The sequence below is a fragment of the Delphinapterus leucas genome, chromosome 4, assembly GCF_059928025.1.
Source record: "Delphinapterus leucas isolate spDelLeu-1000000601 "Yukka" chromosome 4, BTC_Dleu_Yukka2, whole genome shotgun sequence".
In the NCBI taxonomy this organism is placed as follows: Eukaryota; Metazoa; Chordata; class Mammalia; order Artiodactyla; family Monodontidae; genus Delphinapterus; species Delphinapterus leucas.
This window is the reverse complement of record NC_143132.1, coordinates 15,322,512-15,337,547: the sequence shown is the minus strand read 5'-3', so window position 1 is coordinate 15,337,547 and position 15,036 is coordinate 15,322,512. Positions and strand designations below refer to the sequence as shown.

The 15,036-nt window shown below is 38.0% G+C and overlaps 1 protein-coding gene across 1 annotated transcript in view; it reads right to left on the bottom strand.

Annotated features, from left to right (window-relative positions):
• LOC111172720 (glutamate receptor ionotropic, kainate 1) overlaps window positions 1-13,254 on the bottom strand; it is a 42,522-nt gene extending 29,268 nt beyond the window's left edge. The window contains exons 1-5 of the mRNA XM_089909879.1: window positions 13,192-13,254; window positions 10,951-11,058; window positions 3,566-3,679; window positions 1,525-1,728; window positions 592-815 (exon numbers count right to left, since the gene is read on the bottom strand). Coding sequence (XP_089766005.1) covers window positions 592-815; window positions 1,525-1,728; window positions 3,566-3,679; window positions 10,951-11,058; window positions 13,192-13,254 — 713 coding nt within the window. The remainder of the gene's footprint in view (window positions 1-591; window positions 816-1,524; window positions 1,729-3,565; window positions 3,680-10,950; window positions 11,059-13,191) is intronic.
• Window positions 13,255-15,036: the final 1,782 nt, after the last annotated feature.

Here is a 15,036-nt window from a genome sequence, read left to right as displayed (position 1 = left end):
ACTGGATATATAACTATTCTTTCTTTTTATTGTTATTTCCAGAATTCTCTTGTTAACTGTCTATTTTTTTAAAAAATAAATTTTATAAAATTTTCAAAGTATTTGTTTTTATTCCTGAGGATTTCAAAATCTTGTTTAATCCAGTGCTTCTTATTTGCTACAATTCCTAGCTAACTTTTTTCTAGTTTGCTTAATATTTGTGAATATTCCAGGGATCAAGAATCTGGACACAACTTTTCTCTTTCCTGTTGAAACATTTTAGATTTATTAGCTGAGCTATTGCTTTTGTGGCAATATAATTCAGGGAAAAATGGGTACATAACCATTTTACATTGTTTTAAGTACTGATAAAATGAAATTAATATAATATATAAAATTGTCTCCCTATTATCTTTTAAAGTTACCTTTATGAATAATTAGAAGATATTCATTTATAGAGTGGCTTTTATGAGGGAGAACTTGACAGAATAGAACACCAGGCAAAACTAAAAGAATACTTTGAAGCTCTTGATCTCTGTCTACCTCTAGAGCATACAGGTCAACCTGAGGCTGACATAGATCTGTTGTAAGTTTAGTAGTTCTCTAACTTACCTTGCGATCACAAAGAGTACACAACTGACTCCTAAACAGGCTAAGAGCACATACATCCAAATGTCAGGAGATAGAGGGTTGAGGAAGGAGAAGACCCCTGGGTTGGTGCCATTGGGCTTGTGGTAGAGAATGCTGATGCCCAGGGTCATGAAGGGTTTGGAGAAGTCTATGACTTTTTCCCGCACGTAAGTGATGGTAAGAGGAGCCACCGCCAGATCAGCCCTCTGCAAAAGCAAGTTTGAACTTGTCACCTTAGTTGTCTACCTTCCTGGTGAATGTCTAGACTTTTCCTGGTTCTCCTGATTCCTATTCTCAACTCCAAATGCTTCTCACACAAAAACCTTCTGTGCTGATTGACTCTAATATAAAAACAGTTGATTTACACAGTTATGTTTACAAAATAGTATTCATTAGCAAAGAGAAACCAGACAGTGTGAAACACACATGCACACGACATATATATATATATATACATATATATATATATATATATATATACACACATACATATTCTGGAACTAAATGGGGGAAAGAAAACTGCAGAAGAATGTCTTTAAAAAAGGGCATGTGAGAAAAATAAGAAATGAGCAACTAGATCATAAAAGTAGTTGATGAGATTTTGCTCTGAGCTGCAAACTTCAGAACTCTTTATATAATCTAAGAATCATTCAAGTTTATTCTTCAGTATGAAGGATGGGCCCATAAATTTTTATCCTCAATTTTTCATTACTTGCCCTTCTAAGTGGGGAAACTACATTGGTAGGTTGTTTTTTCCCACTTTTCAAGCCATTTTTATGATTTAAAAAAATAAATAAATAAAACATGTCTTCTGACTCTGACTCAACCATTTGTTCTCTTTTCTTTTACTTCTTCTCATTATGCACTTTTTTTTGACATTGAAGACCCCTATGTAGGAGATATAGTTTTGCTTACATGATCTATAAGTTCTTTGACCATTCCATTCCACTCTCCTTTGTCATTCTGAGCTCCATATTTGCCATCAGGGACAAGTTTAACATCATAAATGAAACCCAGGATGTTTGACAATTCCTTCAATAGATCCAGGCAATATCCTTCAAATCTGTCATTTCCATACAGGGGCTTATCAGATTTCCTGTACATCACATAGGGTTCTTCCTATATGAAACAAATCACATATGAAACCCTGTTATAATGAAAGGCAGAATTTACTTACACAAGCTCTATCAACAGCCAGAAGATATAAAATATTTGAAAATTATTTTTAAGATTTGAGAATACTAAAGAAAGTCACTTTCCCTTCTGCCTTTGCTAAACTCATCTTTTGTACATCCTCTACAAATATAGAACACTTCATATATTATTTCACTCCCTCCTCTCTCTTTGATTGAGAGTTTTTCCCCTCCACTGCTGAGGGCAGAGCTGTGAGTGAATGGTGTCATAGAGACACAATCATTTTTGAACTTTAGGTCTGGCAGAGAAGGCAAGGGACAATCTGATGTCTGGATGTCTGGCATGCAGCTGTGCCCACACCCAAGCTTCTAGTGCTAGACCCACCCTCCCTCCTGGCTTTTATCTATGAGCTTCACCTACTTACAAAAGGGAAATATAAATCAGCAAATATATTCCCTTGTTCTTCAAACTTCCTGTCTACTAAATACTCTGAATATTTTAATTTTCTCATTTCTCAGCTAAATTGCATCTCAACTTCACTATTCCCTTATTACTTACCTATTTTTTCTTGGTTTCATTCAGGATATCCTATTCAAAGGCCATTTCAGTGTCTTCTTTTATCATCGGTTCCACTTTCTTATTTGAATGCATCTTAGAGCTCACATCTGGTAAATTCTTTGTTTATATGCTTATGTGATAAATCCCCTATCCTATGAATAATGGACATTTCCTTAAGTCTGCGTATCTATAATCTTATTAATTAATTTGAATAAATAAAAATTTATTTTTATTTATTACTTATTTATTCTCATTTGAATAAATAAAAATGTATTTTATTTTATACAATCATAATAGTTACTACATTACTGATCTGTCCTTTATGTTTAGGCTTATCCTCAGACAAACTGATAGAAGTAGAAAACTCTGTATTTCCATGAGAAAGTTTCAGAGAAAGTAGACACCAGGAAAACAAAACGGTTTTCATTTTGGATGAATAATTCTCTGAAGCTAACTGTTTCAGAAATAAATTGGCCTGACATCATGGACTAAATCAAAACAGGAAGGTCCAAAAGTGAAGATTTTAGAGGTGGCCACTCCCTTTACTTCTTGGATTAGGATAGAGCAAAGAGGGAGAACGAACAACTTGTGAATGCACAGTTGCTAGATGGGGGCATGACAGGGGTTCCAACACAGAGTAGGAGGTACTTTTACCTGGGCTTTTGAAGAGCAGTTAATAAAGGGGCTATTTACAAAAGAATGAGCAAGACAAAGGGAGGCAACAGGGATGGTGGTGAGAATTGCAGTGGGATATAGACACCCAGGGAGCAGCATAATTAGGAAGCTAGGGCTGAGGCAGAGAGGGAGGAAAGAGTGTTCCAGGAGTCCAGTGCAGTTAGCGTATGGAGGCAGGATCATTGACAGGATAGAAGCTATGGCTGTGAAGGACAGAAGTTCTGACAATACTGTTGGGAAACAGAAGAAGAAATCTCCTTGGGTCTCTTCCTCCACTTCCCTGGTCTTAGTCTCCCCTTGGTTGAAACCAACCAGCAGCCAGAGAGCAAGGGAGACCAGCTGGGTGGGGCTAGAGAGTGGAGCAAAACAGAGATGAGAATGGATTGGAGGTAGGAAATCTTCAGAACAATGTTGGAAGCTGATAATTCAATCTATTATAGGTACACACAAACATATGCTTCTAGTGTTCCAATTAAACATAGACGTTTACAGAGAGAGTTGTTGGCATGAAAAGGATAGTTGAGGAATCCTTCAAGGTCTAGAGTAAGAGTCTGGATAAGATGCCCTGAATTCCACATAGTCAACTTACCAGAATTGTGGTGACGATGAGCGTTCGGTTGGCGAGTGAATCGGTGATATTTTTGGACCTGTCTTTGTTGCCGTCTGTCATGTTAAGCCCACTGTTGGAGTTCCAAATCCCAATCTACACAGAACACATTACATCAGAGGCTGCTGGCAGTCAGTGATGGAATTTATGCTAAAGAGAGGTCCCTGGTACACCAGGAATAGGCACAAAAGCTCATATTCTGGGAAGAGGACAACAGGGCATCACAGTGGAAGCTACTAAATGTGGGAAAACAAAACAATGGAAGAATGAGTGTATAGATGGAACAGAAAATTTGTGCTATGTGGGGTGGAGTAGGGGGAGGTCCTTTTGTTTTTAATTTATTAAGTTCAATGTTCTGTTTTAAATTAAGAATTTTTAAATGAGTATTGGATTTCTTCCAATATGTATTTGTTGAACAGCTACTTATATGACAGGGATTCTTCTAGGCCTTGGAGGGCCTAGCAGTGAACAAAAGAGATAAAAATTTCTGGTCTTGTGGAGCTTACATTTTATTGATACAGACCTTGTGTTACCAAAGTATTACTATCAATGCCTTTAAAATTTATAAGAAATGGGATGGAGGAGGCAGGATGGATAGTGGAGAGATCAGGCATCTAAAAGGGAAACGTAAATGGAAGAAAAAGTGTGGATGAGCAGTAAACTAAGTTCTAGGCCTATCTTACTGGAGGAGTCAGTGCTGGATCGGGTTGCCTCTTGTGAAAACTAGTAGTACTCTGTTCATACCTTCCTTGTACCTCTGTTCTGGACCTTCTTCTGTTATTATCATCTGTTTACCTGTCTTCTTTGTTCACTTGACCATGAATGCCTTCAGTGAAAGTATTCACTTTTATTGCTTATTGATCTTTTTATCTATCACAGAAGTAATCATTGTGATTGGCAGTCAGTGAAGCCCATTGTTCTTTTAAGAAATAATAAGCCAAATTTCCTCTAGTGGCAAAGTCATTCCTGGGTTATAAGACCTTGTAGAAGTATATTGATTTGTTTTGCCTCTGGGGGCAACCTAGGAAAAGAGCCTCAGAGAATCGAGCTCTTTGAAGCCTTCTGTAGACGTTTACTGCCAGCCTAGTGAGATGGGATGCAAACCTGGTTGCGGTGTGATATCGGACAAGATACTAAACTTTCTGAGCTTTCGTTCTCTAACTATAAAATATTTTATAGGGATGCTGAGCATATCAAATGAGTAGATGCATGTGAAAGTGTTGGTATAAGTGCTGCACAAACATTAACGAAGGACATCTGAATGACTGCCTCAGTAATTTCTTTAAGCTTGTCCTGTTATGAAAGAACTTGGAATTGTTAGTGAAATTCTTTTTTGAAATCTATAAGCTGATAAAGTAAAGGAACTATGAAAAACAGGGTCAGTTTAGGAACACCAACACTTGGACATACTCTGGGATGGACAGGGTGGACCTATGCTTGATCTCTAAATATACTCTTCCAATGGGAGGACACTGGCTAGCTGGACAGAGTATGAGCTTTCCAGATATACTCTTGTCCAGATTCTAATTTTGCAATTTACCAGCAATGTGACCGTGGGCAAGTTAATTAACCCTGCTGTGGCTCAATTTCCTCACCAGTGAAATGGAGACATTAGAGCTTTCCTGATATTTAAATAAAGTTTTACCTGTGGGAATGTTAGGCTTCTTTCCGTTTTTATTTATTTACTTTGATTTACTGCCTAAATACAGCAGCTGATAATTCATTTAGCTTGACAAGTATTCTTTTTAGAAATATAAATTCTTTGAGGAAGTTGCAAGTACTGTATCACACATTCACACATCGGTGCGAACTATTTCAGTTTCACTGTCTTCTTTCTATACTTAATTAGAGCTAGTTGGTTGGTGACATAGGAGACAGGTCTAGATAAATGGGGGTTTGGGGTAGTTTTTGCTTTTGAAAGTATTCCATCCTGTCTATAGAGAGGGTATTAGAGGTAGGATTAAGCTGTAGGTTAACACCTTTAATAACCATTCAGTCTTTCCAGGATCAAGAGTGATGTTCATCACTTAGAATGCACACAACACATGTCTGCTGATTAAAGAATCTTTTCTTTGTCTGGCTTTAAACCCAAGAAAGGGGGACAATATTTTCTTTCCTCTCTTCTAACCTCCGCCCCTACTCTCACTTTTTGGGGGCAGGGGCCCTCGCTTCCAGGAAACGTATCTCAGGCTAACCACAACTGGGAATCTATTGGTTTTCATCCAAAGCTATGCTTTAGGTTGTGAACAGTTGACTTCTAACTCTATGAAGACTGTGTCTAAATTGGGCCCTGGCTGTGCTTTTAATTAAAGCTTGACTTAGGCACTGGGGAGAATGGAACCTAATTTTTAATTAAGTATTGAAAGGTGGAGAAAATAACTGTGTTTTTAACCAATTTGTTAAGTAATGAAATGTGTTCTCTGTAACTCTTATTTCTATTAATGTCAAGTGTTTAAAGGACCTATACTAATATTTGCAAATGGCAGTGTTGAATGGCCTTGCAACATCACTCCCTTTTAAAATACAAACTTGAAATTGTAGACAAATACACCCCACAGCTTAACATCTGGCTTTTTTTCTTTTATTAACCTCACTAAAAGTGTGGAAGGTCAGATATCATTGCTGATGTAGTTCTAATCAAATGATTCCCAAAGTCCCATTCAGTGTAAACTTTCCTCCATAAAATAAGAAAAAGGAGATTATTTTTTCCTACTATCTGTGTAACAGAAGTTTCCTCAAATCTAGACTAAAAGAGTTTTAAAGTATAGTAACGATCAAGCTATTCCTGGGAAGTGGACAGTTTGGAGTACATATGGAGTTTAAATGACCTCAGTCTTCTATTTTCAAACCTTTTAATCACCAAAGCAGTAGAGTGCGTGTGTGTGTGTGTGAGTGCGTGTGTGTGTTTGTGCGTGCGTGCATGCATGTGTGTGTCTTTTAAACCTAAGCTGTCCACTGACTTTACCCGTTAATTGAAGTAAATGAACACGTGAATGAATGTCTCTTTCTGAAAAAGCAAGATTCCATGATTCATGTGTATTAGGCAGAGGGACACAGTTAAGTTACCCAGATGCCAGGGTGTTTAGCATTTCAGTCCTCTTCTCCAACCTTGGAGGAGGGCTTCCAGGAAGCAGAACCTCAGTTTTCAAACTGTAGCAAAAGCAGTCAGCAGCAATTCACCAGTGAGAAGTAGTGGACAGTGGACCAATTATTTGTTGGGAGGAAGGCTCAAAAGCGAAATTGTCTGGCCCTGCCTTCTTTCACTTTGTAAACTGGCATGAGGGAGCAGCCATTTATTATCTCAGACAACAGAGGGAAGCATTTGAAAATGAGTGCCCAAATGCCATTAAGCAAACTTTTTTAAAAGAAGTAATGCAACAAAAGGATGCTCAGAGAGTGACTAATATCTATCTCCCAAACCTGGTATGTGATTCACATAAACTCAAAATCCAAAATTGCGGAGTGAAATAACCGAGCACCTAGGGGATAAAAAGTGTATCTGTTTTGTGTATCATGAGCTTTATGGACACATATTTTTAGTGATGGGTTTTGTAAAGACTGTTATATCCGCCTTTTGGAAAGAATTTCAGGCAGACTCTTCTCTACTGAAAAACGTCAGAGCGCAGAGAAGGGCTTTTGGAATTTGAAGACAATGGAGGTGAATCCTTCTCTTGTAAGATGGAGTCTTGTAGGGAAAGGCCAGTGTGTTTGTTGGGTCTCAATAGGTCTCATGTGCTAGCACTCAGGTTACTGTAAATTGTTGATGAGCAGGCATAACACAAAACACCACATCACAGTGTATACAACTTGCAAAGTGGGCAACGGTAGGTCAGCAGGAAGGAAGAGGCACAACGGCATGGAGGTAGGAGGAAAGCCAAGAAGTGCAACCCTGGGAAGTGGGGGCGATTATTGCAGTTTAGTGACAAATAAAGGACATTCCCCTCCTCTGAGTAAAATTTCAGGGCTTAGATTTCATTCCCTAGGATATTTGGTTTGAATTAATTCAACATTGCATAAAGTGCCTGGAGTCTCAAGCTGGATTAGTGTTAATAAGCTTCTTTCTGGGTGCCAGTTAGGTTCATCTACTTATTAGCAGAGAAGAGATGGGATTGCCTTCCCTGTGCCTTTGGTAGCCTGATTCACTGAAGATTAAAACAAGGTTATTAACCCCGTTTTTAAACTTTTTTTTTTAAACTTAAAAGCAGGACATTTTGGAGCTCATCTGAGTACTACCAAAAGGGAGACAAGGTTTTTGACTACAGGGAGAAACTGTTTACACTTTCTATGACTTAACTGATAATTCAAAAGACGAAAGTGAACCTGACAAAACTGTTCAAGTTGAACAGTAATTTAAGGTCCATCTGTCAATCAACAAATAGTTTAGCAAGTGGTTTTAGAGAGAGAATGAAAGACAATGTTTGCATATCACTAGGGCATTTTCCTGATCTGAATGTTTGTAATGTCTAACATTTGCTTCTGTAATAAATCTGTGCACATTCTTTGACAACATGATACTAGGTGTTATGATTTACAAGATAATCTCATTTCCCTTACAAAACCTCTAATGTTTTTGTCCTCTGGAAACTGGGGTTCTAAAACAAATTGCAAAACAATATGCACTGACAATTTTTGCTTTACTGCATAAAAAAAGATAGTACATAAGAAAACGGAATTTCTAAAAATGGCTCGTATTTTGTGGTGGTGACATTGAAGGAGATGTCCCAGCCCTTCTGAGCCTTAGCCTATCTGACTAGTCTGATGGATCAAATCTACTGTTTTTATGCCCTTTAGGGAAAAATATTTAGTGATTCGAGAAAGAATATCAATGACCCAGTGTTTGCTTCTGTTGCAGTTACCTGCTTTCAGTCCTAACAGGGACAGATCCTACCCGGGAGAAACAAAAATAATCTAGGGGGAAATATTTAATCCATCATTATTTAATCCATCTCAAGCCTGTTTCAATTCACAGGCAATGTTGTTGAGAGACAACATATTCAATCATCCCCATTCTCCTTTTATATGGAATATCGCCTCTAAACTGCAATTGGAGAGCTACTGGTCTGGGAAAACTGGAAGGATGCAGGTTTTTCCTTTGGTATTTCCCACTCCACCCCCAGATTTCCTGCAGTTTTTGTCTGTGTACAAACCTTCTTCCACACTTTATATAAGTGTTTAGACACTTTGCCAGCAACCTTGGTTTTCAGAGGGAAAAATAAAAATAGCACTTAATTAAAATGGAGCATGGAAGCCAAAAGGTATCATGGTGATTAAGTGTTCACAGCATTACATTCCCCACCCATTATTGGGAATCTTGCATCTTAATTCAATATAAAGCCTGAGAACTGGTACAGTAAAACGATGAACCAAGTACTGGGTCCCACAGAAGTTACTTCTACTAGGTGGTGCAACCTGATTTTCACTTTTCCTTTTGCACACCAAATAAATGTCTTAAAGTTCTTTTGAATATGCACATCTATGCTGCAGAATTAAAAGGTCTTCATCATTCCTTAAGAAGACGTGTTAAAGGCATTTATAACCAGATTAGTCAATCGACCAATGAGAAAATAGGCTTTTTCTAACAACTTTCCCTATGGACCCTGCAAAAGGCTGACATGAAAAGATTGGCCATTTCTTCCCTTGACGCCTGAGAAGGATAGGTTGGCTTCCCCCATTGCTTTAAGGTTCAATCAGCCTTCTCAGGAATTGAGCCCAAGTCACCTGAAGAAAGAAATGTTATTGCAAACAACGAAGAGATAAAGAAACAAATTGAGAAAACACTTTCATCTAATTCGATTTTGCTTTTGTTGGAAAAACACCAATAGAATGTGCATAATATTGACGTGTATAAATAGCTGGAAGAGCATAACAATAGCTTCATCTATGTCCTCACACATCTGAGCCAAAAAGATGTTTCTTTAACAGGTTTTGTTCCCTCTTCAGCTCTGTACATTAAACGGAGTGGAGAGGGAGAGAGAAGCATGTATAAAGAAGCAGACATTTTCTTTAAAAAAATCATTATAGGCTTTTAGTCCATAACAATATTATTTTCTTTCCTTGTGTTCCCTGTAGCCCAAATTCCACATCCATTATGGAGGCTAGGTTGATGCCTTGTGCTCTGTCAGAGCATGTTAACCTAACAGACAAGGAAATCAGAGTGAAGAAGCCTGAGAGAGAGACAGAGAGACAGAGAGAGGAAGAGAGAGGCAGAGAGACAGAGACACAGAGAGAGAGAGGAAGAGAGGAGATGAAGAGAGAGGGCATTTTTAAAAGGGGAAATCTGCGTGACTAGTGTGAACTCTCAAAGCTGTGAACTAATATTTTCCTCAGACATTTCAGCACTGGTGGTCACCTTTTACATTCAGCCTAATTAATCTTTGTTTATTTTAATTAAGCTATTTGGGGGTGAGGTATAGTTAAGACCTTAAAAAAATGTGTCTCAGTTAACAAAAGCAACAAAACAGAAATAGAAACCTTATCTCATTTTAAAAATCATGGAAATATTTCAACTAAGTAAAACTGATTGTTCCCAAAGCCATTCTTTTACATTAAGCTTTTTGTCCCCTATAGTGAAAAAAATGTTGGCTTATAGAATTTTGGTGTTCAGATAGTTGTTCTGGGGGCTTCAAAATCTTTTTTTTTAAGGTTTTAAAGGGCAAAGTCTTCACACTATAAGTGTTAATTATCCCAATGCATAGCTGTGAATACGAAAATTGGTATAATAAAGAGGAGGCAAATTATTTTATTATTATTAATTAAATAGCTTACATTTGCATTGCTCTAAATAGTAACAAGAATGGAACTCAAATCATTGAGAGGTTGAGAATTATAACTAAATAAGCCTAAAATAAGAACTCAACATTAAAATCCATTTTTTGGCATATGTCCTCCTAAAATTAGGGATGCAAAGTTAGTTTGCTTCAGTAAGCCTTTTCTATCCTACTTAATTTTGTCCCTCTGTCACCAGTCTCAAAATGGAGTAAAATTAAAATTCATTTCTAAGTAACCCTTGGATGCCATTCCAAATATAAATCATCGACAGCTTCTGACTTCCCAAGTCTAAACTCAATTTCTTAAAACCTTTGAGAAATGAGGCTAATGACATCCACCCCTAAGGTTATATATATGTGATAATATAATGATACTTGTATATAAACGAAGCACTATATAACCACTAGCACTGCTATTAATAGCACACACAATTTAAGAATCTAGCACATCAACATCTACCTGCATATCAGGGAGAGAGATCTAGAAAACTGGACGTAAATGAACATGCTGAGAGAATCACTTTATCATTCCCCTACTTGTTTGTGCAAGTAAAAATGTATGAGCAGTGCTTTTTTCAAATTTATTATTGAGGAGGTTACCTTTTCAGTTCCTTCCTCTTTGAGGCTAATAATGTCCAGGTCAAAATCCTTCCTCAAGCCATCGGTTTTATTGAAGGTGATACGCCCAGTCAAGCCATCCCACTGAGCCTATGAACAAAAGGAACATGGCATTACTGTTTAACACTTATCATAAGCCTAACACCATTAAAACTGTAATACCTCAAATTCATCACAGTATCCAATTATTTGGTTTCATCATGGTGTTATAAACCATTGTGTTGCTTCAGTAACTTGATGCCAGAACACTTCACTGTTTTATTAGCACTCATTTATTTCGTCAGTTCTAACATTTTAACATCAGTCAAATCTGTAATAGTGGCACTTTAAATGGGGAGTTTGGAAAGAATGACTGTAAAATTGTCTGCACATGGAGTAAACAAAATCTGGGAAGTCATAATATTCAGCTTTCTAAGGTCAATCCAAATACTTTTCAAGGTACTTCTCAAGGGAAGTAACTCTCTTTTTTTCTATGTGAAAATGATATAATCCAGTGATGTATTATCAAATTTTTAGTGTGTTTGTGATTTAGTCTTTCCAATGTCATTTGGGTATTATATTACTTTCCTGTGGCTGATGTAGCAAATTATTACAAGCTGGTGGCTTAAAACAACAGAAAGTTATTCTCTCACAATTCTGGAGGCCAGAGCAGAAGTCCAAAATCATTATCACTGAGTGAAACCAAAGTGCCAGTGGGGCCATGCTCCCTCTGGGGGCCCAAGGGAGACTCGGTTCCTTGTGTCTTCCTGCTTCTGGTAGCTGCCAGCAATCCTTGTCTTGTGGTTGCATCACTCCAGTTTCTGCCTCTGTGGTCACTCTGCCTTCTCCTCTTCTTCTTCTGTGTAATCTCCTCTACTTCTCTCTTATAAAGACAGTTGTGATTGCATTTAGGGCCCATGCAAATAATCCAGGATAATCTCCCCATCTCAAAAATCCTTCATTTGGAGTGACATCACCAAGGCGGTGACACAGAATTTTCCTGGCTTCCCTCCTCTTCACAAGGAGAAAATTAACTACTATTCAAGGACAAGACACTACTGAGAGAATCCTAGAACGTGGGGGTGAGGCTGAAGCACCACCCCCCGCCCCCGCCCCCAACAACACAGAGACCAAGAGAAACTGCATTAGAAGGTAAGAGAAGTGGCTACACATTGACTGCATTGCCCTTTTCCCAGGCCAGCACAGCAACACACAGAGAGGTCTCTCCTGAGCCTCTGGTTCCTCCAGGGGGAAAAGAGAACCCAGAGGAAAACCAGCTCTCCCAGCATTGTGGGTAACGTTGCAGGAGCCCCTACTCTGATCTCGCCCCTCAGGGATTGCTTGGGGATGTGTGGGGCTGGACCACTGGAAATCTGACAGTGATGGAGATGCAGGGAGGTGTTTGCAGTGACCACCACACAGATCTTGGCAGACCAAGTTCATTCCTGCAGTTCCCAAGTAGTAATCCTAACCAGAGGCTTTACTTATCTGAAAAATCTAGTTGGAGGTACATTCTGACCAGAGATCTAGGTAGGCTATAGATCTACTTGATTCAGATCCTCAAATGAGGAGTTTTGCCAGCGTTGGAGCCTGGTTTGCCCACATCCAGGCAAGGAGCTGAATCACAGCCCCACCTGCTGTGAAGATTGTCTTGTGACCCCATCTGACCAGAAGGGCTGGAGACAATTCCAGGAAGCTATGTGGTCCAGTGGCACACGAACCAAGAGGTGAGCAGAGCCAAGAGTTTGCAGAGCAAAGCCAGTGGCCCTGTTCAGTTAGGGAACTTGTAATGTAGGTCAGCTTCAGTTAAGACAACAAACAGCTTTACTGGATTTAGAGTTGCTTGTCCTGCTGTGCCTGGACAAGGAATCTAATTCATAGCTCTACTCATTGCTGAATACAGCCTTCATCTTGTCTGGACAGGGAACAGAACTGGAGCACACAGAAATAGCCCATCCATCAGCCTTATGTACAGTGGTACTGGAACAGAAAGCAGAGCTTATGGCTTTCCCAGTCTGCAGAGCAAAACTTGTGGCCTCACCTGACCAAGGAATCAGTGCATACTATTTGAATCCCCAAATAATGAGGGCGAACCCAGGCCCTGGGTCTCATCGTGCTGTCCTGCCAGGACAAGGAAGCTAATTTGTAGCCCCATCTACTACTGTATGTAGTACCTAGTCCCAACCTTCTAGTAAGCCTTACCAGAGAATCCAGGCAACCATGGAGCCCATCCTATAGCCTTACTTGCGTAGGAAACCAAGCCAGCAGTCCCATCCAACTGTTCCCAGGCAGTGCCACAATCCTCATCCTTGTCATTAGAGTTTGAATTGTTGCTTTGCCTCAGAATAGACCATAATAGCAGGCCCCACCTGCCCAAGGACATTACCAGCAGACACACCCAGAAATTTAAACTAAGCTGACTGGTCAAAAACTGTCTTTGCCAAAGCAAACTTGTAAAGTCTGGAAGAAGAACCCAAATGCCCAAATGTGCAGATGCCAATGTAAGGAATCAAGGATCACAAAAAATCAGGTCAATATGACACCACCAAAGGAAACAAATAACTAAAAAATGGGGATCTGTGAACTGTCAGACAAAGAATTCAGAATAATTCTCTTAAGCAAGTTTAGTAAACTACAAGAAAACATGAACAGACACTAAATGAAATTAGGAAAACAATGCATGAACAAAATGAGAAATATGATAAAGAAATAGCAACTATCAAAAAAAAAAAGAACAAACCCAAACAAAACAAAAAACCAAACAGAAATCCTGGAGTTGAAAAATGCGATAACTGAACTGAAGAATTCAGTAGTTTCATAAGTAGACTTGACCATGCAGAAGAGGGAAGGTCTGCAAGATAGGACAGTCAAAATTACCCAGTCAGAGGAGCAAAAAGCATTTTTTAAAAGTGAAGAAATCCTTTGGGAATTATGGGACACAGTGAAAAGAAACAATATTTGCATTACGGGAATCCAGGAAGGTAAGGAGAAAGAGAAAGGGACCGAAAGTATATTTAAAGCAATAATGGCTGAAAACTTCCTGAACCTGGGGAGAAAAATGGACATCCAGATCCATGAGGCCCAAAAGATCCCAAATAGGTTGAATCCAAATAGGACTCATTATAATTAAATTCTCAAAAGTCAGAAAAAATGGATTTTTTTTTATGAGAGAGAATGTTTTATTTTATAGATACATAACTATGGAATATATATAGTTTTTTTATATTATATGTCTGTATATATATTATAGTATATATATATAAAATATGGTTATACACACACATACATTCAAGACAATACTTTTAGTGGTTCTGATAACATAAAGCATAAAGATTTAAAATAATATTTGAATAATTACAAAAGTTTTCATACCAAACACAGTGCAGATGACTTATGGAAACACTTTCTAAGAACACTCATTTTTACTGATTCAATCTTTTCAAACATGATCTCAACCAATACAAAGAACTTAATAATGATGTATATAAATCACTATAAATGTACTCTAATTTGATCAATAAGGCTGTCAATTAAAAAAAATAACAATATTCATTTTCTTCCTCCTGGAAATAGGATTCTCTTCAGAATGGTTTATTATTTGTTGGTAACTTTCATTATCTTATGTTCAAGTTATACTTAAGAATTAAATAACTATATTGAATTTGTATTTTTCATTTTTTGTCGAAGTATAGTTGATTTATAATATTATACTAGTTTCTGGTGCACAAAAATGATTCAGTATTTTTACAGATTATACTCCATTTAAAGTAATATCAAAACAATGGCAATATTTCCCTGTGCTGTACAATATATCCTTGCTGCTTATCTATTTTATACATAGTAGTTTATATCTCTTAATCCCATTCCCCTATCGTACCCCTTCTCCCTTCCCTTTCCCCACTGGTAACCACTAGTTTGTTCTTTATATCTGTGAGTCTCTTTCTGTTTGGTTATATATATTATTTGTTTTATTTTTTAGATTCCACGTATAAGTGATAATGTAGAGTATTTGTCTTTCTCTGTCTGACTTATTTCACTAAGCATAACACCCTCTAGGTCCATTCATTCTGTTGCAAATGGAAGGATTTC